The sequence below is a fragment of the Oncorhynchus keta genome, chromosome 21, assembly GCF_023373465.1.
Source record: "Oncorhynchus keta strain PuntledgeMale-10-30-2019 chromosome 21, Oket_V2, whole genome shotgun sequence".
Classification (NCBI taxonomy): domain Eukaryota; kingdom Metazoa; phylum Chordata; class Actinopteri; order Salmoniformes; family Salmonidae; genus Oncorhynchus; species Oncorhynchus keta.
Genome location: NC_068441.1, coordinates 36,834,796 through 36,861,860, shown reverse-complemented (window position 1 = coordinate 36,861,860; position 27,065 = coordinate 36,834,796). Strand labels below are relative to the sequence as shown.

General features: G+C 43.3%; 3 protein-coding genes across 4 annotated transcripts; 2 read left to right on the top strand and 1 right to left on the bottom strand.

Annotated features, from left to right (window-relative positions):
- Nucleotides 1-108: 108 nt before the first annotated feature.
- LOC118374134 (pseudouridylate synthase RPUSD4, mitochondrial-like) lies at nt 109-2,691 on the bottom strand. Its single transcript, XM_035760498.2, has 6 exons — nt 2,080-2,691; nt 1,720-1,924; nt 1,372-1,465; nt 1,009-1,159; nt 593-690; nt 109-465 (listed from the first exon to the last, which is right to left on the bottom strand). Exons 1-6 carry the CDS (start codon nt 2,540-2,542, stop codon nt 271-273), a joined length of 1,206 nt encoding a protein of 401 aa, XP_035616391.1. The 5' UTR covers nt 2,543-2,691; the 3' UTR covers nt 109-270.
- Nucleotides 2,692-13,244: 10,553 nt separating this feature from the next.
- Nucleotides 13,245-21,443, top strand: LOC118374136 (twinfilin-2-like). Of its 2 annotated transcripts, XM_052473805.1 has the most exons (11): nt 13,245-13,841; nt 15,063-15,140; nt 15,329-15,507; nt 15,985-16,080; nt 16,915-17,019; nt 17,203-17,217; nt 17,427-17,471; nt 19,533-19,658; nt 19,900-20,050; nt 20,391-20,512; nt 20,923-21,443. In XM_052473805.1, exons 1-11 carry the CDS (start codon nt 13,817-13,819, stop codon nt 21,088-21,090), a joined length of 1,110 nt encoding a protein of 369 aa, XP_052329765.1. In that variant the 5' UTR covers nt 13,245-13,816; the 3' UTR covers nt 21,091-21,443. The 2 variants fall into 2 exon arrangements, with proteins under 2 accessions (XP_052329765.1, XP_052329766.1); XM_052473806.1 differs by lacking the exon at nt 17,203-17,217.
- Nucleotides 21,444-21,867: 424 nt separating this feature from the next.
- LOC118374135 (cytokine-inducible SH2-containing protein-like) lies at nt 21,868-25,203 on the top strand. Its single transcript, XM_035760499.1, has 3 exons — nt 21,868-22,469; nt 23,981-24,153; nt 24,361-25,203. The coding sequence occupies exons 1-3, from the start codon at nt 22,450-22,452 to the stop codon at nt 24,867-24,869; spliced, it is 702 nt and encodes a 233-aa protein (XP_035616392.1). The 5' UTR covers nt 21,868-22,449; the 3' UTR covers nt 24,870-25,203.
- Nucleotides 25,204-27,065: the final 1,862 nt, after the last annotated feature.

The window sequence follows — 27,065 nt, the reverse complement described above, 5'->3', positions numbered from 1 at the left end:
TTTACTGTTTAAACAAATCTGCATAGATGCTCTGTTAGGTCATCCTAACCTCCAGTCTGCTGTCCCAAGGTGGGGCATGTTATGAAGAAATGGTCCTAGCATGTGAAATTAGGGGAAAAATGGTTTATTTTATTTGCCACACACACAGTTAATTCCCAGTCCAGGTACAAACTTAAACCATTAGGCCAAGGGTCCCTTGAAGTGATGCTGCACCATATTTCATAAGCAAGAAGCAAGTCTTCTGTATCCTGTCTGCACTGCGCTGAAGCATCATTCATCTGGAATCGGGATCTGCAGTCGTCGCAAAGTGCTGGTGAAATACTTTGGCAGGGGGCAAGACACCGTAATGTCACTCTGACCTTTGAACTCTGGCAGTGTCAGCTGACGGGCATGCAGGTGGAGAGGCAGATAACGCGCCTTGCTCTGTTCAAGTCCCAGCCTCCGCAACACTCCATCTGGCAGTTTCTAAAGTAAAAAAAGTGTTAAAAAAAATAATGCCCATCAATCATTGGCACCAAAGAGGTCTAAATGCTAGGCTACCTTGTTGTAAAGCTTCTACATTGTGAAGTCTGGAGATGTTCGTTTGCCTTACCTGAGGTGCCAGTTTGGTCCAGTGGGAGTATTTGTGGTCTCCGAGGATAGGAGATCCCAGAGCGTATGCCATATGGACCCTCAACTGGTGCTTCACCCCTAGAAGCACAAGAGGGTGGATGGGGCAAGAGAGAGGGAACAGCTTTCTATGAAGGTTCAAAGTTATTGGTGCTACTGTAACATGGTGCATAGTATCCTCTAGGACCTAGGTTAATCTGTGTTATTAGCATGTGGTAGACCCCCTCAACAACATGACTGAAATCAATTCTAAATGCTTGAGTAAAATATTGTGTTTAATCTGAAAACAGCATAACATTTTGCAGTCATGTTATATAGCAATCTTTTGGGATGTGCAGGGTGACTGCAAAAACCAACAACTTGGAACGACCCCAGAGTCAGCTTCAGTAGTGTCTCTACCTGTGATAGGCTGGAGCTCGACCAGGCTGCAGCCGTTGCTGCTGTCCAGGACACGGTACTGAGTCACGGCACCCTGGGCCTGCCGATTGGCCCGCACTTTGGTCACTCCCTCACCCCCGTCACTCACCCTGTACACAGGACTCAGGCCCATCTGAGAAGGGTTATGGGTAGTTAGGTTAGGTGTATATAAGACTGTCAAGCTAAAAACCTCAACGACAGCACAGTATACTGAAAGCCACCAATACAAATGAGAGTAAAGACTGACTGGATGACAATACTGGTCATAATGACTAGAATTTAACAGAACTATTGGCAGCACTGGTTAAGAAGTTTGAGAGATATTATTACAAAATATTACGTTACCTTGAAGTGCGGCTGAGCCCCTGTGACCTCTTTCTCTATGACGGGAATGTCAATCACTCCCTCAGAGGGAACAGGCACGCCCACAGCAACAACCCTGCATGGGGAATAGGGAGAAAGTAACATGATGTTGCAAGGCGTGAATCAAGCTCAATAACCCTTGCGTCCAGGTTAAGACATTACCGCTGCTCCAATGGGAAGTTCCATTGAAGGAGCAGTCATGTCTTATTAATGGCAGGGTCATTGCAATAGCTTTATGGCATATTTTATGTTCATTTGCTGCCTTCAATTGATGGTTTTGAAATGTGAATGATGTGCTGCCTGGATCCTTATTTGAAACTAAATCCACACCAATATTTCCTCTCCACTTGGTGGTTTTTGTGAAGATTTTGTACATAGTCCAGTGCTTCCTCAGTCCTTGCCAGCAGTAGGGTCCCTGTCGTCTCCTTGTCTAATCCAAGGCAGACGTGCAGCCGAGACCCAGCCCTTATTCCATCCACCATCTTGGCAAGGATTGGAAGCACGTCTGAGATGTTGTTTTTGTTGCTTGACCCATCTAAGAGGAAGAATATGGGATTTAAATCAATGTGGATTTGACCACTGCTCTAGCACAGATGTGTGTTATTGAAGGGACATTAAAAAGAACAGACTTATTCCTCACGTTATCTTTAATTGTGTGTTTGACTCAATAAAGCACTTCATACACCTTACCTTGAACAGAAACTCCATAGGGTTTATTAACGACGGCGAGCTCTGGATGTGGGAGGATCAGACCTCTGTGAAGGTGCTTTGCAAGAACGTTGGGGTGAACATTCTGTAGCTGCTGAGTGAACTGTCGCAGCTCGATGACCCTCTTTTGCAGTTGGGACACTGGCACCGACGGATTAAGGACAGCCGCGTCTGACCCACCACCAGTTGCATTTCCTTTCTGTTTCTCCTGGCGAATTTTGCGTGCAAGGTCGATGGCTCTCAGATTCGGTCTCTTGTCAGAGTCAGACACTGGTGGTGGTTCCTCTCGTCTCGGGACAGAAGCATGTGCTCGCGTGAGCAAGGATGCTACTCCCCTTGATATGTGACAAATACTGCCTGTTTTCCCTGAGCGAATTGCCGCTTTACTACATGTCCTTATAAAATCATTATTACAAGCCAATGTAACCGTCCTATAGCTATTCATGATAACTAGCTACTTTGAAGATTGTTAAATCTCATGTCGTTCTGAAGCTGAAAACACTGGAGTGCTCCATTAGGGTTACCGTCACCGGAAATGATGTAAATTTACTTCCTTTTTTTCAGATTCGCTACCACAGAGTTTCTAAACCAGAGACCCAACATCTCAAGACTTCCGGGAATGCTTGTGAAGCAGACCAGTCCGCGGTTTGAGAAGTCAGCAAGAAGTGAACAATTATTCCTTAGTTGTTCATTTTCTCGAAATCTAAAGGTATAACCTAGATTCGAGCCAAGGTCTTGAGTATTTAAACATGTTATTACTCTAACCTCGTGAAAGTGACAGGGGGGGATTTCTAGCTTTCTCCAATAGAAAGCAAACACAAGTGTTGTCCCCGCCTCCCGTATACGGAGAAAACCCTGCCCGACACATGTGGGTGCAAAGGACACTGTCTACCGGTTGTCCCTGCCTCCTGTTGATAAAAGGATATGTAGAAGGAGGGTGAGCCGGTTAAGGATCGATTCAGACAAGGTGGTAAAATTTGTACGACAAGCGACAGTTTATTCAGAGTGAGAATATCTGGTACACGTAAATACGGGCTCATTCATTTGGCTCACAAGGAACCAGCAGAAAGAAGCCCCGATAACAGATTGCAAGCATGTTATGTACAGTACAGAAAGTAGGTTGAGTCTGGAAGTCACGGTCTTTTGGTTGGCCACAGTTGAGGTGTTGTCTTCTTGGATTGGTCCTGTTGAGCCGTCCGTCGTTCCTCCGGGTCTCGTCGGGCTGTTCTCAGTCACACAATGTTCGGCTAGGAAGGAGATTGTGTGTGTGTGCTTGTGTCTGCAAGTCAAGGCTGTGTCTCTTCCTCCCAATGTGTGGGTGTATGTCTTATCTGTGTGTCCTCGGCAGTTATGTGTGTACTGTATGTGCGTCGTCCCTGTCTTCTGGGGTCAGTGTGTAAGAGCGTATGCGTCCCTGTCCTGTCCTCAAGAGTCCGTGTGTAATGTGTGTGCGTCCCTATCTTCAGGGGAGTTGTGGCCTGTATGGGGCCCAACCTGTTTTACTATGAAAATACGTTGTCCCAGCTATAGTAGTGTAATGTCACCTACATAAGAATTAGCACTCCTCTACACTCCCCCTGGGACAGCAGACTGGAGGTTAGGATGACACAGTTTGCAAGCGAACTAGCTAGTTAGCGACACGGTGTACATACAATGGGATGGGGAGTGATTCAGGCTTGAATTCAGTTTAGACAACAGTACCACCGTGTGGCTGTCAACTACCATTGAACGTGTTACCAACGCCGTACTAACGTCTGCGTGTTACTGTAATGAAAGTCATAGTCATAGTTTATATTCAATTCAAGGGGCTTTATTGGCATGGGAAACATATGTTAACATTGCCAAAGCAAGTGAGGTAGATAATATACAAAAGTGAAATAAACAGTAAACATTACACTCACATAAGTTCCAAAAGAATAAAGACATTACAAATGTCATATTATGTATGTATACAGTGTTGTAACGATGTACAAATGGTTAAAGTACAAAAGGGAAAATAAATAAGCACAAATATTGGTTATATTTACAATGGTGTTTGTTCTTCACTGGTTGACCTTTTCTTGTGGCAACAGGTCACAAATCTTGCTGCTGTGATGGCACACTGTTATTTCACTCAGTAGATATGTGATATATCTAATTGGGTTTGTTTTCTAATTCTTTGTGGATCTATGAAATCTGAGGGAAATATGTGCCTCTAATATAGTCATACATTGTGCAGGAGGTTAGGAAGTGCAGCTCAGTTTCTACCTAATTTTGTGGGCAGTGTCTTCTCTTCTCTTGAGAGCCAGGTCTGCCTACGGCGGCCTTTCTCAATAGCAAGGCTATGCTCACTGAGTCTGTACATAGTCATAGCTTTCCTTAAATTTGGGTTAGTCACAGTGGTCAGGTATTCTGCCACTATGTACTCTCTGTTTAGGGCCAAATAGCATTCTAGTTTGCTCTGTTTTTTGGTTAATTCTTTCCAATGTGTCAAGTAATTATCTTTTTGTTTTCTCATGATTTGGTTGGGTCTAGTTGTGTTGCTGTCCTGGGGCTCTGTGGGGTGTGTTTGTGAACAGAGCCCCAGGACCAGCTTGCTTAGGGAACACTTCTCCAGGTTCATCTCTGTAGGTGATGGCTTTGTTATGGAAGGTTTGGGAATTGCTTTTACATGGTTGTAGAATTTAACGTCTCTTAACGTCTCTTTTCTGGATTTTGATCATTAGCGGGTATCGGCCTAATTCTGCTCTGCATGCATTATTTGGTGTTCTACGTTGTACATGGAGAAAAGTTTTTCAGAATTCTGCATGCAGAGTCTCAATTTGGTGTTTGTCCCATTTTGTGAATTCATGGTTGGTGATTGGACCCCAGACCTCACAACCATAAAGGGCAATGGGTTCTATGACTGATTCAAGTATTTTTTAGCCAGATCCTAATTGGTATGTTGAATTTTATGTTCCTTTTGATGGCATAGAATGCCCTTCTTGCCTTGTCTCTCAGATCGTTCACAGCTTTGTGGAAGTTACCTGTGGGGCTGATGTTTAGGCCAAGGTATGTATAGTTTTTTGTGTGCTCTAGGGCAACGGTGTCTAGATGGAATATATTTATATTAATTAGAGGTGCATAATTTATATTTATATTAATTAAATCTCAACCATAAATGTTATCATTTACAGTTTTTCACGTGCAAGCCGATATTCCGATGTAGACCACATTGAGCTATAGTGTGTAGCCTATGGCTTGTGTATTTCCTGTTATCACAGTCTAGAAAATATAATACCCAATAGGTAATGTGGCTTCCCTCAATGCCTCATTTTCTTCTTCTTCTTCTTCTTCTTCTTCTTCTTCTTCTTCTTCTGTGGGTTTTATGGCAGACTACACCCAAAAATATGTATTACTGCTACCAACTGGATGGGGTTGGAAAAAAACAAGGTAAAAGTAAAACCCATACGTGATAGGGAAACTAACTTAATCCACCCAAAATAAAACAATAAAAAAACACATTGAAAAAACCAAAACACCAAAACTCCCACTTCTTCCTTCAAATCTCACTATCTCCCTTCTCAGGTTCTATGACCTGAGAAGATGGTACAGCTTGTGACAATACTCCATGCATCTTCTCCGCTGAGAAGTCTTTCAGTCCCAGGAACCATTCCGCCGCATCCACAATGATATCTATTTTCCTGGACTTCCTCTCCACCTTGGCAGTGCCATCAATCACCATAGCTATAAAGGCCACATTTTTAACCTTTATTTAACTAGGCAAGTCATTTAAGAACAAATTCTTATTTTCAATGACAGCGGGTTAACTGCCTAGGAACAGTGGGTTAACAGCCTTGTTCAGGGGCAGAACGACAGATTTTCACCTTGTCAGCTCGGGGATTCAATCTTGTAACCTTACGGTTACTAGTCCAACGCTCTAACCACTAGGCGACCTGCCGCCCCCACGTATCTGTGTCCTGCTGTTGAATGGCAACCCCTGCAGCCTTCAGTGAAGGCCTATCCACCACCATGGACTCTTCAAAAGCACAATTCGAACCCTCAACCCTTTTAACAGTTGCTGCATATGAAATTCTCTGGACAGCCCTGACTTTGGCCACCTTATTCTCAAACACCCTTGTTGGGCATTCCCACCACTATTGCAATATGTCATATTTGTATCACTTTTAAAACACATCCTCAACACCTCATGGGATGGTATGTTATCTTATCTCGCTGTATGCAGATCTAAACGTTAGCCAATCACAGACTGTTGTTTCCAGTTCCCAGTACACCAGAAAATCCATATGAGTTGTGTCCATTACTTTCAGTCGTAGAGACAAGTTCATAGGATTTCCCAGAGGGTGCGTACTATTCGGAATCCTTGGGATGAAATATTTAGGCCTATTGTGTGAAGGAACATGTGGATTATTTGAAAACATTTGCTGAGTTGATAACGTATTGTCAAAGGCAAGTAGGCAATATTATGTACTGTGTTGATAGTGTAGTAGGCTAGTGTACAAAATTAACTACTATTCCCTGAGGGAAGGAAACAAGGTACAACATACAACTTTGATTGAAGACCTAAAATAATGCCTGACAACCAATTAAATCATAACGGTATCCTATTATAGTGTGGCTACAGGGGTAGCCTATTCTACAATAATGTAACTATGTGCTAGTATTATTTATTTAATTTATCAATTAAATTGTGAATGGGTATGCTACTTCATTCAATGATTATGGTATTGTACAAGGTAGATACAGGAGTAGCCAATAGTCAACAATAATAACATAATTGAATGTGCTATAGTTAAACAATAAGGCACGGGGGGGTGTGGTATAAGGCCAATATACCATGGCTAAGGGCTGTTTTTATGCACGACGCATCGCAGAGTGCCTGGATACAGCACTCTGCTGTATCCATTGGCCATATATCACAAACGCCCGAGGTGCCTTATTGCTATTATAAACTGGTTACCAATTTAATTAGGGCATTAAAAATACATGTTTTATTATGCCTGTGGTATACGGTCTGATATACCACGGCTGTCAGCCAGTCAGCATTCAGGGCTCGAACCACCCAGTTTATAATATGATTTATTTAATTGATGAATGAAATTGTAAGTAGAGATGGGTTGGCTACTTCATTCAGTGAATACTGAATGTCTTGCTATCTCTGGGAGTATGTTAATGCAAGCTTTTCAGCTGTTGAACTATGGCAATGTCAAACTAATTTCTAAATCTCTTTCTTCTAGTCAAGAAGATATGATGAGCCAGATCAACCACTCAGCTTCAATTCAGCTGTTCAACCCACCACCCTCCCACTGCTCTCCCTCCACAAGTAACCCCATCCTCTTCTCCTGTTCAACTAAGTTGCCACCACACTGAAAAGGACTGTATTTACATACCCTTGTGCCCATCTCAGTGCAGCATCCATCCAAGGCCCCAGCTGGATGCCTAAAATGTGAAAAATGTCATCAAGATGCTACAATACTGTGTGTGTGTGTGTGTGTGTGTGTGAGAGCAAAGGTTGGCAAAAACCTTCAAAGGTGGTGGTGCTATGTTGTGGGTTATCTTGAATACTAGGCAGATGTTTGAGTACAGAATGAAATGGTGTAAACTGAACAGGTTGAACTTGTTGAGTACACTCTTCGAAAAAGGGGTTCCAACAGAGGTGTTTGGCTGTCACCAAAGGAGAGCCCTTTTTGGTTCCATCAAGAACCCTTTTGAGTTGCATGTAGAACCAACCCTCTGTGGAATGGAACCCAAAAGGGTTCTACCTAGACACCAAAGGGGTTCTACCTGGAACCAAAAAGTGTTCTTCAAAGGGTTATCATATGGGGATAGAGGAATAATCCTTTTAGGTTCTAGATAGCACCTTTTTTTGTAAGAGTGTAGGCATATATTGAAGTGGTGGTTCTACGGTTTTCTGTAAAAAAAATGTAATGGTTAATTGGTGATGGTGGTAAGTTAAGATAATCAGAAATACCATAAAATATCCCCACTTTTAGCACACATTTGCAAGCAGGCAAAGTAGACTATTTCTACAGTATATACAGTTAATGGGTGTTTGGATACTAACGTTGATTTTGCACTGTGTGGATGGATGTTGTCAGTGTTGTTGCTCTCTCTATGTCACTGGTGGATGAAACGTTTATCTCGGGATCATTGGATATGACCATACGACTCTGGGACCTGCACTCTCCCAACTGTCAGGTGAGTAAGAGAAGCTTTAGAAGCCACATGTCACGAGTGGCGCTCGTCACCGGCCTATTAGCTGCCACTGATTGTCTTTCCTCCCCCTCCTTGTATGTTTATTGGTAGCACCTGTTTATGTATGATTCGTTTGTCTTTATTAGACAGCCTGGTTGTTGTGCGGGATTATTTCAGTGTAACCTTCGGCTCTGTTGTAGAGGTACGTGTTAGTGCCTGGTCGTGACTTTTCCGTTGTACATTTTCATTCCCTGTGTTTGGGGCCGTTACTATTGTGAGCACCCTGTGGTGCGTTGGTGCTATTAAAGACGCACAGCATTGCACTCTCTGTCTCCTGCGTTTGACTCCACACCCACGACACCCGGAGCATTACACCACAGTCCTGTCATCTTGCTCTTCAGATGAGCATAGGAAAAAAGACAAATCAAATCAAATAAATGTTTATTTGTCACATGCGCCAAATACAAGAGGTGAAGACCTTGCCGTGAAATGCTTACTTACAAGCCCTTAACCAACAATGCGGTAAAGAAATAAGAGTTAATAAAATATTGACCAAATAAAATAACAAATAAAATATGAAGTAATCAGGCTATATACAGGGGGTACCGGTACCGTTCAATGTCCGGGGGTACAGGTTATTCGAGGTCATTTGTACATGTAGGTAGGGATAAAGTGACTATGCATAGATAATAAACAGCAAGTAGCAGCAGTGTAAAAACAATGGGGGGTTGTCAATGTAAATAGTCCAGGTGGCCATTTGATTAATTGTTCAGCAGTCTTATGGCTTGGAGACATAACCTGTTAAGGAGCCCTTTGGACCTAGACTTGACACTCTGGTACCGCTTGCCGTGTGGTACCAGAGAGAACAGTCTATGACTTCAGTGACTGGATTCTTTGATAATTTTTGGGCCTTCCTCTGACACCTCCTAGTATATAGGTCCTGGATGACAGGAAGCTTGGCCCCAGTGATGTACTGGGCCGTACGCACTACCCTCTGTAGCGCCTTACGGTCGAATGCCAAGCAGATGCCATACCAGGTGGTGATGCAACCGGTCAGGATGCTCTCGATGGTGCAGCTGTATAACTTTTTGAGGATCTGGGAAACATGTTGTCGTGCCGTGCCCTCTTCACGACTGTCTTAGTGTGTTTGGACCATGATAGTTTGTTGGTGATGTGGACACCAAGTTACTTGAAACTCTCCACCCGCTCCACTACTGCCACGTCGATGTGAATGGGGGCCTATTCGACCCTCCTTTTCCTGTAGTACACGATTAGCTCCTTTGTCTTGCTCACGTTGAGGGAGAGGTGTTTGTCCTGGCACCACACTGGTCTCTGACCTCTTCCCTATAGGCTGTCTCAATGTTGTCAGTGATCAGGCCTACCTACCAATGTTGTGTCGTCAACAAACTTAATGGTGTTGGAGTCGTGCCTGGCCGTGCAGTCATGAGTGAACAGGGAGTACAGGAGGGGACTGAGCACGCACCCCTGAGGGGCCCCTGTACTGAGGATCAGTGTGGCAGATGTGTTGTTGCCTACCCTTACCACCTGGGGGCCCGTCAGGAAGTCCAGGATCCAGTTGCAGAGGGAGGTGTTTAGTCCCAGGGTCCTTAGCTTAGTGATGAGCTTTGAGGGCACTATGGTGTTGATGTAGTCAATGAACAGCATTCTCACATAGGTGTTCCTTTTGTCCATGTGGGAAAGTGTGGAGTGCGATTGATATTGGGTCATCTGTGGATCTGTTGGGGCGGTATGCGAATTGGATTGGGTGTAGGGTTTTCGGGATGATGGTGTTGATATGAGCCATGACCAGCCTTTCAAAGGACTTCATGGCTACTGACGTGAGTGCTACAGAGCGGTAGTCATTTAAATCAAATCAAATCAAATCACATTTATTTATATAGCCCTTCGTACATCAGCTGATATCTCAAAGTGCTGTACAGAAACCCAGCCTAAAACCCCAAACAGCAAACAATGCAGGTGTAAAAGCACGGTGGCTAGGAAAAACTCCCTAGAAAGGCCAAAACCTAGGAAGAAACCTAGAGAGGAACCGGGCTATGTGGGGTGGCCAGTCCTCTTCTGGCTGTGCCGGGTAGAGATTATAACAGAACATGACCAAGATGTTCAAATGTTCATAAATGACCAGCATGGTCGAATAATAATAAGGCAGAACAGTTGAAACTGGAGCAGCAGCACAGTCAGGTGGACTGGGGACAGCAAGGAGCCATCATGTCAGGTAGTCCTGGGGCACGGTCCTAGGGCTCAGGTCCTCCGAGAGAGAGAAAGAAAGAGAGAATTAGAGAGAGCATATGTGGGGTGGCCAGTCCTCTTCTGGCTGTGCCAGGTGGAGATTATAACAGAACGTGGCCAAGATGTTCAAATGTTCATAAATGACCAGCATGGTTGAATAATAGTAAGGCAGAACAGTTGAAACTGGAGCAGGAGCATGGCCAGGTGGACTGGGGACAGCAAGGAGTCCTCATGTCAGGTAGTCCTGGGACATGGTCCTAGGGCCCAGGCCAGTTGAAACTGGAGCAGCAGCATGGCCAGGTGGACTGGGGACAGCAAGGAGTCATCATGTCAGGTAGTCCTGGGGCATGGTCCTAGGGCTCAGGTCCTCCGAGAGAGAGAAAGAAAGAGAGAAGGAGAGAATTAGAGAACGCACACTTAGATTCACACAGGACACCGAATAGGACAGGAGAAGTACTCCAGATATAACAAACTGACCCTAGCCCCCCGACACATAAACTACTGCAGCATAAATACTGGAGGCTGAGACAGGAGGGGTCAGGAGACACTGTGGCCCCATCCGAGGACACCCCCGGACAGGGCCAAACAGGAAGGAGGCAGGATACCTTTGCTTTCTTGGGCACAGGGACTATGGTGGTCTGCTCTACCAATGGGGGCGCTGTTCACATCCAAGATGCATTCAATGGAGCTTTGCTGCACATTTTCTAAGTGAGAGAACTGTTATCACACTGCACTGATGGACCTAATGTACATATTCACACACGGATCTACTAATATTCAAATAGCTCACACCATGTATTATCTCTAGTAAATACATAGTTATTTTCTGACTGGCTGCATCTTGACATGTGTCTCTCCTGTGTGTTATGTAGGGCTACAACAACATTTCACTCGAGGCCTGCTGCTTCACCCCAGACTCAAAGTTTGTCATGATTGGTGAGCCCAGTACCTCCAAGTCCCAACATTAGAACTTGGCAAACTAGGCTGTCTTACCCAGCCCTCCCTGATCCACGGAAATCTAATATCAGAACAACTCAACACAATTTCAAGTCTGACGCTCAAGACAATTCTTGGGTCACCCAAATCAATTTGCCATTTGACCCAATTAGCTGATATTATTACTATCTGAACTCCAATAAGTCCAGAAGTTTGTATAACTATTTCCCCCAATCCATCATCAATAACCACCTAACTAACCCTCAGAGAGTGCGATGAAAATAGCTGTTCTGGATGGGAAGCATTCTTTACTAATCAACACACTGCAGTTTAATTTAAATACATGATGTTTGCCAGCACCTGCTCCAATATGGTGAGACACACACACAAACACTTTCATCAGCCAAACACTCACTCACTCAGACACGCGTACATTGTCTTTCACTGGCCCCTGCCAACCTCTACCCCCACGCTCTCTGTTTCTCTCTTTGCAGGCATCTTGGCTTCCCAGTGTAGGAGACTGATAAAGGAGTGGGGCCACAGAGAAACTGTCATCATCATTACCCAGCATGGCTTTCTCCTTTCATGTTGCTCTGAGTATGCAAATGCTTAACACTGTGAACTCTTAATGGCTCCAGATAAAATTGTATGCACACTAAGGCATTGGTTAAAGGGATTCCAATGTCGATTATCCCTGAGGAGAGCTGTCACTCTATACACTGATTGATTTGCCAAATAGGGAAGGTTACATAAGGGGAGCACTAGAGCTGTGGTTAGTTATTACAGTAGTTATTGTCCACCTGTGCCCTGCAGATCAATTGAGATACATTTTTATAAGAGTAGAGAAGACCTGAGGTATACTACTGCCAAAAACTTGTTTAGATATCTTTTTTTTTTACTGTGATTCTGAGGAAACTGCCACATAATGTTAATAAGTAGAGAGTTATGTATGAACTTGTAACTTTTTGATACAATGACAAACTTCAATCAAGTGTTAATTTGACCCACTGATACATGTTTTATTGGGAATTCAATGTTAGTGTTTTTTGTATGGTTTATTCTGAAAGTATTCAAATGTTTTAATGTCTACCATTTATGTCCTTAAACTCTGGTGTTTTTCATGTGTGTGCATTCATGTGTGCGTGCACATAAAGTGTATCTGTGTGTATAGTAGAGAGGGGGCCTCTGTTGAATAATGTATAGAACCTTGGAGCTTACTGAATTATGGATGATCCCATCACAGGTAACCTCACAGGTACACACTCATCTTTCTCTCACCACCTCTGTGTGTGTGTGTGTGTGTGTGTGTGTGTGTGTGTGTGTGTGTGTGTGTGTGTGTGTGTGTGTGTGTGTGTGTGTGTGTGTGTGTGTGTGTGTCTTTCTGTCTCTATCTTTCTTTCATACACACAGTCACAATCAGACATATTGCTAATGAAAGAGCTTTGTTGTAGTTTTTGTACCTGGCCATTGTTTCGGTCCTTAAGTACTGACCAAAAAACCCACCATTCCTGCCCCTATGACATAATGCTTTGTAGACCTAAGCCTGTGTGTAATATCATAAGCCTATAGTCTACCTATAGCCTACTTTACCATTTAATGTTTAGTTAACAATTAGGCTGGGATATGGAAATAGATCGCTTTTACATCAAAAGGTATCTGAGATTTATCAGTCAAGGGGAACAATGCTTATCTCTCACATATTAAACGGGGTCTAATTACATTAAAGTCTGTAGCCTACCAAAGGTGCAGTGTCGAAACTTCGGGATTAGCTTCATGCGGGGTGTCGCATTTCTGTGACCAGGTGGCTGGAATTTGAGATCTCTGCTGCGTCCGTGTGTGTTGAACCGATCCGGTTCACGATGTGCATGAGTGATAGATAATATGTCATTGCTGATGACACAGGGACAGACATCCAACAAAAGATAGAGACCCAAGGACAATATATTTCACCTGCGGAGTTCTGAAAGATAGCGTGTCTACTGCGCCTGCGTTGCCACTTGACGCGGTGTATAGAAGCGCGTCGTTGGAGAGGTCCCACTCCCGTCAAGCGCTGTAAAGTGGTTGTCATTGATACACGAATAATTTTAGAGCAGTCGTTAAGGTGGCATATCCACTGACAGCCGCTTTATTACTCACCTGCCACAGTGCCACAGATCAGGTTTCACGCGTTAGGAATCCCCCAAGTCAACGGTGGGGCTTTTATGTCACTTACGCTGAAGTTGGTATAAGGCCGAACTGCCTGCTGCCAGTACGGAGGATCTAACTGAGCAGCAACAGAGAGAGATAGAGGACACGTAGAGACTCACACTAGAAGGCTACCTTGGAGGAGAGGATTTTGAAGCAGAAATCTTACTGCCAAAGGATGTCGCACCAGACTGGAATCCATGGTAAATGTCGTCTTGGGTAGGCCTATACGCGCATGATATCATTGGAACGAACGATAGCTAGTGTTGTATTGTATAGAGGGGGAAAGTGATTCTTATCAATTACCAGTGCTCTCTCTTTGCCCTGTGCCATTGTGCGTAAAAGCTCTCCAATCGTGTAGGCCTACCGATCCGTTCTGAGTTTTAAGAATTTGGTGTTGCAAAAAAATTCGGGACATTCTGCGACACAACACTGTAATTTGATGTGATGGTAATTCATTCTTACTTTAATGGGAATGTTATGCTAGCTCGTGGTATTCAGATGGTGAGTGACACCTCGGGGCGCAGTCTGTGTGAATACGCGTATGGAGCCTCTAACCTTATTCACATAATCATCTTCATTGGAGTCTATATAATACCACACGTGTAAACATTTAGTCCCATATAGAACCATTATTTTTTCTCCCATATGAGAGATATAATGTGAAACATTATTTGTCACTTCCCGAAAAGCAGTTGGGATATTTCAAACCCTATGAGATGTACTGTATCTATGGGAATGTGTGTTTAGTTTCTGGCTATGTGCGTATGTTTCAGCATGTGAGTAACTGGAGCTAGAGGCGGAAGCATATACATCTCCTCTCTCTCACTTATCTCACCTGATCCTACATCATTTATGAGACTGCTGCTGTGTTTGGTAACCATGGTGAGAGAGGTGAGGCTACAGAAAATCTTATTAAAGAGTGGGAAACTCACTTCGTGTAATAACCCAAATTATGGGCTCAGTCCATTCGAAAGAGAACGACTTTCCCCAACCGGTATCAATTGTTCTGGGATCAGCTTGTTGTGTGTAGACTCTATTCACTCTGTGTCAGCTGTACAGTATCTCTGTGACCCCTGTCTGGCAAGGGATCAGATTTTCTCCCCGGTGTCTCAAGTTCTTACTGCCCCATCTCTCTCTCTCGCTCTCTTTCTTTCTCTCTCTCTCCATCTTCCTCTCCTCTCTCTCCCCGTCTCCCTCTCTCTCTTTCGCTTCCTTTCTCTTGATCTATCTCTGTTTGTACACCTCCCTTTCTCTTTCTCTGTCTCCCTCTCCAACCCCACCCCTCTCTCTCCCTCTCTTTCTCCCTTTCTCTATATCTCTCCACCTCCCTGTCTCTTTCTCTCTGCCTCCCTATACCTCTCTCTGTCTCCCTCTCTCTCTGCCCCCCTTGTATCTCTCTCTTGTCTACCAAACCATTGAAGCATCGGATGAACTGAAGGACTTCCTGGCCAGGGTGAGGGGAGGGACCATCAGAATAGCAAAGATTGTCATCAGAGATGGTAAGTATGGGTGATGCATGTACACAGTATGTGAAGTCTAGAACCAAAACTGAGTAAAGAGTACCTGTTTATCTACCAATTGGCGGATCTTCTAAACCTGATCCACTGGGGACTGGAAACTATTGAAATGTGAGGACTGTGCTCAAAGATGAGAGTTTGATATGAGTATTTCTCTGTCCGTCTTCCAGAGGAACTGGTGCTAGGCGCATACAGAGAACCTGCAAAGAGCTGGGACAAGGACTATGATCACTTCCTCCTTCCTCTGCTGGTGGCTCAGGAGCCCTGCTACATCCTGTACCGCCTCGACACCCAGAATGCACAGGGCTATGAATGGATCTTCATCGCTTGGTCACCTGATCAATCACCAGTACGTAAATACTAAGACCAAACATCTCTATTTACAGTCAACATTGAATAACATTATGCAAGCTTGCAATACTATACAAATCACCAGAACAAAATGACAGTTGTGTTTTATTGTCACATACACCGGAGAGGTGCAGTGAAATGTGTTGTTTTACAAGGTCAGCCATCGTATTACAGCTCCCATAGAACAAATTAGTGTTAAGTGCCTTGCTCAAAATCAACAGATTTTTCATCTCGTCTGCTCAAGTATTCAACAGCAACCTTTCATTTACTGGCCCAACGCTCTAACCGCTAGGCTACCTACAATGCTCTAACCGCTAGGCTACCTGCAACGCTCTAACCGCTAGGCTACCTGCCATGCTCTAACCGCTAGGCTACCTGCCTCGATCATGCATACAGTTTATACACATTTTCTGTAAAACATGCACATGCAATGCACTACCCAGTGTTCTTTCCTCATCCGCTATGCCCCCTGTAGGTGAGGGAGAAGATGGTCTACGCTGCCACCCGTGCCACATTAAAGAAGGAGTTTGGCGGAGGCCACATCAAGGATGAGATGTTTGGCACAGTTGAGGTCTGTGGTCTGGAATCATCAAATTCAAAACACTTTTATTTGACTTTGGTTTACCTGACTTGTGGGTTAACCCTATCAATCCCTGGCCTTTGAAATAACTCCCTTCTCCCCCCTTTATTTTCTGCATATTGGAACATTTGACTCACTCCACAGCATACAAATGTTTCTACTCTGTTCAGGAGGTCCAGGGCTAGGGGTTAAGATGCTTACTAGACAACACCCACTCCAGAGTCCACAAAGTAGAGCAAAGTTCCACATTCTATTTGGGTAGACTAGACACAAGAGGACAGTTGATGAAGGAGGGGTTAAATTAGGTCTTGACCTCATTAGGTCAGAAGATTATCATGTGAAGACACTACAGTCAGTGACTGATGTCACCCAGTTGCCTTTTCTGTCTATATATCAGCCTCCAATCAGTCGAATCACTATGTGATTGACAGCTCATGGTAACAGCTGATCACAACCCTTCCTCAGTGGTCTCATCTACCTCCTTACATATGTAGGATCTTAATCTGTTGCAGGACAACGTTCCGGCAATCCAGGAAATGTAAAACTTATTGTGTATTTGCATTTTAAAAGGCTTCTGAAGTTTATCATTTCCACTTTGAAATTCCCCCTACGAAACATGTATCAACCCCTACAAAAATCTCCATTATTATAATCCACATAATAATTCACATTTTCTGTTGCTGTGAGATTATTTTCATGCTGTCGGAAACTGGCTCAAATTAAGAGTTAAGATGATGTATGATAAATTGGATAGGAGCCCTCTTTTTGTGAATAAAGTATGTTGGGCTTGTTCAGCGAATCACTTCCTGGTTCCTATGTCCACAGGAAGACCTGTGTTTCCAGGGGTACCTGCGTCACATGTCTTCCTGCTCCTCCCCTGCACCTCTCACAGTAGCGGAGCAGGAGCTGCAGCGAATAAAAATCACAGAGGTAAAGCAAAGGGGAGTGACTGTGCTATATATCCACCAATTAGTATATTATTTTCAGTGTATATTACAAACATATATGATGAAGGCTACTAGTGTGAGATAATGTGTATTGTTATACCTTTGTATGATGTGTACTACATATTGTCATCCATATGTGTTTGTGTCTCTATAATGTGCCATCAAGGACAAGGTTGTATGGGTAAGCTAGGGTTCTTCTCTCAGTATTCTCACGTGTGTATTTTGTATCTGTGTGTGTATGTGTGTGTGTGTGTGTGTGTGAGCATCTGGTTCAGGTTCAGGTGTATGTAGGCAATGAGTGCATGAATGTGTGCAAACTGTGTGTGCATGTGTGTGAGAGAAAAAAGAGAGAAAGAGATCAAACATTGTTTGTCCATTATATGCCCACAGGATGAACGTAGAAGGTTAAGCAACACTCCTAGAGGACGAGCAAAGGTTTGTCCCGCCCTCTCATCTTCAACTCTGTACTAAAGACCTTTAAAAGTGGCACTCCAGTCTCCTTTTCAACTCATTTAACAAAAGGCACATCTCAATGGGTGGTCCAGGTAAGTCATGACATTGCACATGTGGGGGATGGGCCTTTCCTTTTTTGTTCTCTGTTGCTCCTCTATTGTTCCTGAAGCAAGGGGGAGGCCGATGACATCACGACTTCCCATCAGACCAGCTCTTTGAATGCCCTACTCCTTGAACTTTGCAGTTATGTCGAAAAAACACTATTTAGCTCAAAACATATTTTTCTATCCTTTAGTGTGCCTACTTTATTGTATTTTCAACAGTAAAAGTACATAATCCTCTGGAGGATGTCTTTAAAAAGACTCTTGCTCCTCATCTTTAAGCTACATTTTATAACTATGTTTTCTAAAGGTCTACCAATTCTGATTTTTCAACGCCAATACCGATACAGATTATTGGAGGACCAAAAAAGCCGATACCGATTAATCGTCTGATTTATATATATATATATTTGTAATAATGACAATTACAACAATACTGAATGAACAATGAACACTTTTATTTTAAATAAATGTCTCAAATAAATAATGAAATATGTTCAGTTTGGTTTAAATAATACCAAAACATAGTGTTGGAGAAGAATGTAAAAGTGCAATATGTGCCATGTAAAAAAGCTAACGTTTAAGTTCCTTGCTCAGAACATGAGAACATATGAAAGCTGGTGGTTCCTTTTAACATGAGTCTTCAATATTCCCAGTTAAGAAGTTTTAGGTTGTAGTTATTATAGGAATTATAGGACTATTTCCCTATACCATTTGTATTTCATATACCTTGACTATTGGATGTTCTTATAGGCACTATAGTATTGCCAGCCTAATCTCGGGAGTTGATAGGCTTGAAGTCATAAACAGCGCAGTGCTTCAAGCATTGCGAAGAGCTGCTGGCAAACGCAGGAAAGTGCTGTTTGAATGAATGCTTATGAGCCTGCTGCTGCCTACCACCACTCAGTCAGAATGCTCTATCAAATATCAAATCATAGACTTAATTATAATATAATAAACACACAGAAATACGAGCCTTAGGTCATTAATATGGTCAAATCCGGAAACAATCATTTTGAAAACAAAACGTTTATTCTTTCAGTGAAATACGGAACTGTACCGTATTTTATCGAACGGGTGGCATCCCTAAGTCTAAATAGTGCTGTTACGTTGCAGAACCTTCAATGTTATGAAATAATTATGTAAAATTCTGGCAAATTAATTACGGTCATTGTTAGGAAGAAATGGTCTTCACACAGTTCGCAACGAGCCAGGCGGCCCAAACTGCTGCATATTCCCTGACTCTGCTTGCACAGAACGCAAGAGAAGTGTCACAATTTCCCAAGTTAATATTGCCTGCTAACACGCATTTATTTTAACTAGATATGCAGGTTTAAAAACATATACTCCTGTTTATTGATTTTAAGAAAGGCATTGATGTTCATGGTTAGGTACATTTGTGCAAAGATTGTGCTTTTTTCATGAACGTGCTTTTGTTAATTCATCACCTGTTTGGCGAGGTTGAAGCAGGCTGCGATTAGATGGTAAATTAACAGGCACCGCTTTGATTATATGCAACGCAGGACAAGCTAGTTATGGTTGATGATATTACTAGGTTAACTAGTGATTATGTTAAGATTGATTGTTTTTTATAAGTTTAATGTTAGCTAGCAAATTACCGTGGCTCCTTGCAGCCACAAGGTCCTTTTGATGCTGCACTCGCGTAACAGGTGGTCAGCCTGCAACGCAGTCTCCTCGTGGATTGCAATGTAATCGGCCATATTCATATCCCGTCCCAAAATGCTGATTACTGATTGTTATGAAAACTTGAAATCGGACATAATTGGTCAGCCTCTACTGTTTTCACCTGCATCACTTTATTGATTTGTGTAGTTGATAACAACTTTTCCATCTGCAGTACCTTGTTCTACCAGTACCAATACATTATTGATGTGTGTTATGCAGAGACTGTGGTTTTATGGCTATATGTCGGCCCCTACAGGTGACAATGGAGTTTGGTTTGGACAAAAGGCACCAGGCTCTTACAGGCCTGGTGTTCCCTCTACAGGAGGAGGCCAAACGCGCTCTGCAGCAACTCAAGCAGAAACGTATCAACTACATACAGCTGGTGAGCAGGCCTCACGTAACAAGCATACAAAACAAAGTCAAACAAAACATGCAACAAACATTCTCTATCTCTTGCTCACACACAGGTACGCACAAGCACACACACACACACACACACACACACACACACACACACACACACACACACACACACACACACACACACACACACACACACACACACACACACACACACCCTCAGTATACACACACTCAGTATTGTGATTTTTTGTGTGTCTCAGAAGTTGGACACAGAGAAAGAGACAGTTGAGCTGGTCCACACCAACCCCACAGAGACTTGTGAGCTTCCCTACAGAATCCCTACTGACACACCCAGATACCACTTCTTCATCTTCAAACACTCCCACCAAGGACAGCAACAGGAGGCTCTGGGTCAGTATCACACACACGAACACACATATACACACATGCACAGGCACTCACGTGCACACACACACACACACACATTATACTCAATTAAAGGTTATAGAATCTTTCATAATCCTAATAATCCTAATAATCCATAATCTCTCTCTCTCTCTCTCTCTCTCTCTCTCTCTCTCTCTCTCTCTCTCTCTCTCTCTCTCTCTCTCTCTCTCTCTCTCTCTCTCTCTCTCTCTCTCTCTCTCTCTCTCTCTCTCTCTCTCTCTCTCTCTCTCTCTCTCTCTCTCTCTCTCTCTCTCTCTCTCTCTCTCTCTCTCTCTCTCTCTCTCTCTCTCTCTCTCTCTCTCAGTGTTCATCTACTCCATGCCAGGGTATAGCTGTAGCATTAAGGAGCGGATGTTGTACTCTAGCTGTAAGAACCCCCTACTGGATGAGGTGGAGAGAGACTACCGTCTAGATATCGCCAAAAAGGTTAAACAATTACACAACCTCCAAGTTACCCATCATTAATGTACATATCACAATGTGCTTGTATACTGACCTTGATCTTTTCCAACCATGCTCCTTCTTTCTCCCTCTTCCCTTTTTCTCTTGCATGTGGTGTGTGTGTGTGTGTGTGTGTGTGTGTGTGTGTGTGTGTGTGTGTGTGTGTGTGTGTGTGTGTGTGTGTGTGTGTGTGTGTGTGTGTGTGTGTGTGTGTGTGTGTGTGTGTGTGTGTGTGTGTGTATTTGTGTTATTTGTGTATGTGTGTGTGTGTGTGTGTGTGTGTGTGTGTGTGTGTGTGTGTGTGTGTGTGTGTGTGTGTGTGTGTGTGTGTGTGTGTGTGTGTGTGTGTGTGCGTGCGTGCGTGTGTGTGGGTGTGTGGGTGTGGGTGTGTACAGATTGAGATTGACGGTGGGGATGGGCTGACGGAGGAGTTTCTGTATGAGGAGGTCCATCCCATTGAACACACTCTGAAGCAGGTGTTCGCCAAGCCACGTGGGCCAGGGGGGAAGAGGGGTAACAAGCGCCTCGTCAAGGGGGCCGGAGAGAACGGGGAAGAGAGCTAGAGAGTGACAGGAACAGACTCACACCCAAACCTCCACGTATAACCTGGCCTCTTTCTCCTCAACTGTCTTATTCTTACCTTGTGGATCTGATAGTGCTTATTTTAAGATAAAGCAACCTCTCAAGGTCTATTTTTTATGTTATGCAACATTACTTGTATGTTCCCTTTTTCCACTCTGTCCATCGTTTCACCATCAGTGCCCTGGTGCCCATAGTAAAAGACACATCACCTTGCCCTTCCCCGAAAGGACTGATCACAGTCAGATGAAGGTTCAATCAGATACAGGTTGAATCATGTCAGGATGCTCATTATTTTACATCATCTTCCAATAAATAAAAAATGATGTATATTTAATTTGTCTTCTGTTTTTACTAAATGTTTTGGTAATAGGGGATACAAGGGACGATCGAGTGTTAAATAAAATAATGTGTGTGAATGTGTGTTTGTACATACCACAGTGATAATCTGAATGAGGTCAAATTATGTCTGAGAAATATTTTTTTTAATGGCACCCGGCCTCTACCTGGAAAATATATGCTTGAATATCGTTGATTGTTTGCCCTGTAAAACAGAACATATACATTAAAGAAGTAAAATTGGAGATGTATTTGTTTGTAAACCCTCATTTAAAAATGTAATAGGTTTACAAACGGTAATCACAAGGTTAAAGAATCAACAGTAGCCTATGAAACATGAGGGAAGGCGGAGCATTATAAGGGGGAGGCTCAGTCAGCTAAGGTCAATTTCAGTCAGCTTTCCTGGAAAGTGTTCTACTAAGAAGTCATCCGCTGCGCATTAGGCGGCGCTGGTGATGCCAGCTGAGCCTCTTCCATACCCCTGGCGTGAGGCTGAAAAGGAAACTCAAGCACACGCCGGAGCAAATCGAAACGCAGCGCAGTTCCGCGAAACAGGGTGCGCACTGGGCAGACGCGGCCCCTGCCGCATGCTGCGCTGAAGTACAAAGCCATTCTTGGAATTAGATTCCTAGAACTTCCGTCAACCCGCAACACTGAATTTACCAGAGAGTGGTTTTCTCACCGTCTTTCCTTAGAATCGAATAAGAACAGTGTCTGGTGAGCGGATTACTCCGCTGGACTTCACCCTCTATTTTTTCGGAGGTTGAAATTGACACGTTTGAGATTTTATAGTTATGACCAAAATAAATTAGGATTATTTTACATTTTGAAAAAAATCTGAAAAGTCTATTTAGTTATTGAGAAAAACTTTTGTTTTTCGGATTATTGGCGCCATGACAACGTCAACTCAGTGACTGTTCCTACAATATATAATAATCACTGGCTTTATTGGATAATTGTATAAGCATACATGCCAAAATGTTTAAACTGGATTCATATTCATTATGATTTATTGTGTTCAAAGGTAAGTTGAATTTGTTGTTGGCACAATTAGGCTTCATGCACTCATTTTAATTTCACAATTTGGCTGTGCTGAAAAAATCAAATGTAGCCACGTTTTGACATCACATGTTGGAAATTAAGGAACATTCAGCACAGAGTTTATTCGTTGTGTACCAGACAGTGTCGAACAAAGTCAGGAGAATGAAGTGTTTAGGATTTATATGAGTTCATATTCGAAGAATATAATTTAGGCCTATAGAAAATGTCTGCCTGTGACAGTTGTAGCCTAGGCTGAAAGTTTGAATGTGGATGGTCTTTTTCTCCATGCAAAATGGAAGGTATTTCTTGTAAAGCATTCATCATGGGATTTGACCTTGTTACCTACATTATATATTGTTTGTATAATATATAGGTAATAATAATAGGTTAGCAATAATCCTTGATCCTAAACGTTTTGTTAAACGTTATTTTATGTTATTTTAGTTGTGTAGCCCCTTTGGAGACGCTATAATTATGATTTATTTTATTAGGTGTTGCCACGTGCTTCACTAAGGCAGTAATTTATCTTATAACTTGTCCTTGTTGTAAAAAGTATATGGGTAAAACGAAGCGCGAACTAAAAGTAAGAATCTCTTAGCATTGTAGCACCTATTAGGTGCAAAAACTCGACGTATCCAGTTGCGGGCTATTTTTTGGAAGCAAACCACTCTCTATTTTGTGCCTTCGCTATATCGGTAACCCTAGGAGAGGGGGTGACCTTGGATCTTTAATTTAAAGACCCATTCGGTCTCAACGTAGAGTTTGATCTGAAGCCATTCTTGGGATTCTTATGTTTTTGCTATCCATTGTAAATCATGTTTGTAGGCCTATGTTACCAAATTGTATCTATGATCATATGTTATCCATCCATGCTTTTTTATGTTCTATTTATATGTGTAAATCAACCAATGAAATTAAGCCACAGCCGACCATGATTACAGACCCTTTCAAACTCTATCAACAGTGTTTGTCATTACAACCTGATGAAGACATCAAGGCTGTCATTGGTTATTACTTTGGTTATTAAATGATTGCATCTGAGTGCCTAGAGTGTGGTGCTTTCCTTTTCTTTTTCACTACACATGGTTAACATAAAGGCACATGGTTAAGTCAAAGTTGATAAAGAAAGGAGGAAAATCATCTTCTTTACACATTCCTCACATATGTTATTTATGTTATAGCAGCATCAGTGCCTTCAGGCCTCTGCTGACAGTTTAACAAAGTGCCTCCTAAGGGTTCATATACCACCATTTGCCAAGTTATTGAAGACTATTTATGTAGTATGATATTCACGATTTTCCCTAAACATTAAACACAAAGCATGAGCACTTTTTCCGCCCTCCCCTTTACCTTATATGACAACATTGTGGGGTGGAAATCACAATCCTTTTGCCACCCCTGGATGTGACATATGTTTCTGTCTCCATAGCAACTACTGTGCTATAGCCTATCCAATCCAGGCACAAAATTATAGATTCTTTCCTCCTACCTCAGGGCTCTGTTGCGAGGGCCACCTTCAGATATGATTGCCAGTATGATGAGCAGCATGCAGCAGAATGATGGTGAGAGAGGAGATTTGTGTTGTCAGAACCCGACTGCCCCTCTCTGTGACCCTACAGAGGACCTCTGCTGCATCACCACCACCTTCCAGAACCTACAGAACTCAGGTATGCCTACTAGCACCCCCGCCACCCCACCCCCCTTATGTGTATGTGTGTATGTTTATATGGGTAAGCATGTGTGTGTGTTTATATGTGTGTATGTGCGTATGTTTATATGTGTAAGCATGTGTGTGTGTTTCAGCGTTAAAGTCAGCATGTAATGGAGATAATATGGGACACAATAGTAACATGCGGGTCTGTTTCTGGCTCCAGGTTGGTACTGGGGGTCCATTTCAGCCAGAGAGGCTCGAGACGCTCTACTGAAGGTGTCAGTGGGAACCTTCCTGGTACGCGACAGCAGCCACCCTCTCTACATGCTGACCCTGTCAGTGAAGACGGCCTGTGGCCCCACCAACGTACGCATAGAGTACAGTGGGGGTCGCTTCCGGCTGGATTCCAGCTCCCCAGGCCCCCCTCACTTGCTGTCCTTCCCTGATGTCTGCAGCCTGGTGCAACACTACGTTGGCTCAGGTCAGACACAACAGGGCAAGAGAGTGGAGTCAGAGGGCCCTTCAAAACCTAATGCCAAACCCAGCCCTTCCCAGCCCTCAGCGAAGGACAATGCAGTACTGCTCAAGCTGATGCGTCCCCTGCCACAGGCCTTCCCCTCTCTCCAGCACCTCACACGCCTCACCATCAACTGCCAAATCGACTGCATTGACCAGCTGCCCCTGCCACGCCCACTGGTGCACTACCTGCAGGACTACCCTTTCCAGGTATGAGGGTCCTCTGGCAGCCATCCTTACCCAAAGAAGGGCACACAGCAGGCCCAGGGACCTCCCAGTGAGGGTTAAAGGTTAGGACGTTATGCTTATAGGGTCAGAGATAGCCTCTGACTCAGCTCAGCTGAACAGTAGAGCGTGGAAACAAAGTGCAGTGTTGCCTTTGGAAGAGTAGGACTTTAAAGTCTCACTGGGACTTGGGCTGCTCGTACAGACATCCATGAACCGGACACCTGAACCGGACACCATTTATACTGTTTACTTTAATATTAATATAATTACATTATATGGATTTTGTGTCTATTGTTTCAAATAAATCTCTTTTATAGTAAAACAAATAATGTCGCTTCTACGTCTTTTGTCTGACCCATAATCTATTGTAAACCATCACTAACAGACTATTACAGAGTAGCAGTAGCCAGGAAAAAAAGAGACATTTCCTCAGCAGGAATGAACAGGAATTTTAGGTATAATAATAAAACTGTTCTTACACTTTGCTGCTGTACTCCCTGTCATCTTTCACAGATGAAAGGATGCTGGTGAAAAAAACGGAGTGATCTTGATATTGTACGATTTTAATTATTTATCAAAAATCTGTGTTTTGTGTAAACAGGTTTTGTAAACAGTCACATGGGAAAATGATTAGCACTAAGGCTATTGCTGGGAGCATTTCCATGGAACATTATGCCTGAGTTGGTTTCCAAGAGGGGCATTTGACTAGTGCTAAGAAAGCCTCTTATCAGGATTAGAGCCAGAGCAATGGTCATTAATACACGAACAGAGGACAGTGTACACACACACACACACACACACACACACACACACACACACACACACACACACACACACACACACACACACACACACACACACACACACACACACACACACACACACACACACACACACACACACACACACACACACACAGGGAGAGGGGCATATAAACACACACACACACACACACACACACACACACACACACACACACACACACACACACACACACACACACACACACACACACACACACACACACACAAAGAGGGGCATACAAACACACACACACATACAAACAGACACACATACAAACACAGACACATATGTGCATAACATACACATGTACACACACACATAGCATTGTGAAGCATTACAGACAGGCTGAACATATTGTTAACCATTGTTTAGCGAGCGGGTTTCCAATAATTCAAAATTAGTTTATCACATCTTTTGTATGTATGCTATGGTACCAATGATGTACGGTACATTCGGAAAGTATTCAGACCCTTTCACTTTTTCCACGTTACAGCCTTGTTCTAAAATGTATTTTAAAAAATTATCATCAATCTTCACACAATACCCCATAATGACAAAGTGAAAACAGGTTTTTAGAAATGTTTGCAAATGTATAAATAATAAAAACAGAAATACCTTATTTACATAGGTATTTAAACTCCTTGCTATGAGACTCGAAATGTGTAGGTGTATTTGTATTCATTATGGATCCCCATTTGCTGTTGCCAAGGCAGCAGCAACTCTTCCTGGGGTCCAAACACATTAAAGCACCCATTCCAATTTGCAAAACGCCCCAACAGATCCACAGATGATGCAATCTTCCTTGCACTCCACACTGCCATTTCACACCTGGACAAAAGGAACACCTATGTGAGAATGCTATTCATTGACTACAGCTCAGCGTACCATGGTGCCCTCAAAGCTCATCAATAAGCTGGGACTAAACACCTCCCTCTGCAACTGGATCCTGGACTTCCTAGGGTAGGTAACAACAAAACCACCACGCTGATCCTCAACACGGGGGCCCCTCAGCGGTGTGTGCTCAGTCCCCTCCTGTACTCTCTGTTCACTCATGACTGCACGGCCAGGCACGACTCCAACACCATAACTCCATTAAGTTTGCCGATGACACAACAGTGGAAGGTCTGATCACCGACAACAATGCGACAGCCTATAAGGAAGAGGTCAGAGACCTGGCAGTGGTTCAAGGACAACAACCTCTCCCTCAATGTCATCAAGACAAAGGAGATGATTGTGGACTACGGGAAAAAGAGGACCGAGCACTCCCCCATTCTCATCGATGGGGCTGTAGGGAAGCAGGTTGAGAGCTTCAAGTTCCTTGCCGTCCTCATCAATAACCAACTAACATGGTCGAAGCACAATAAGACAGTTGTGAAGAGG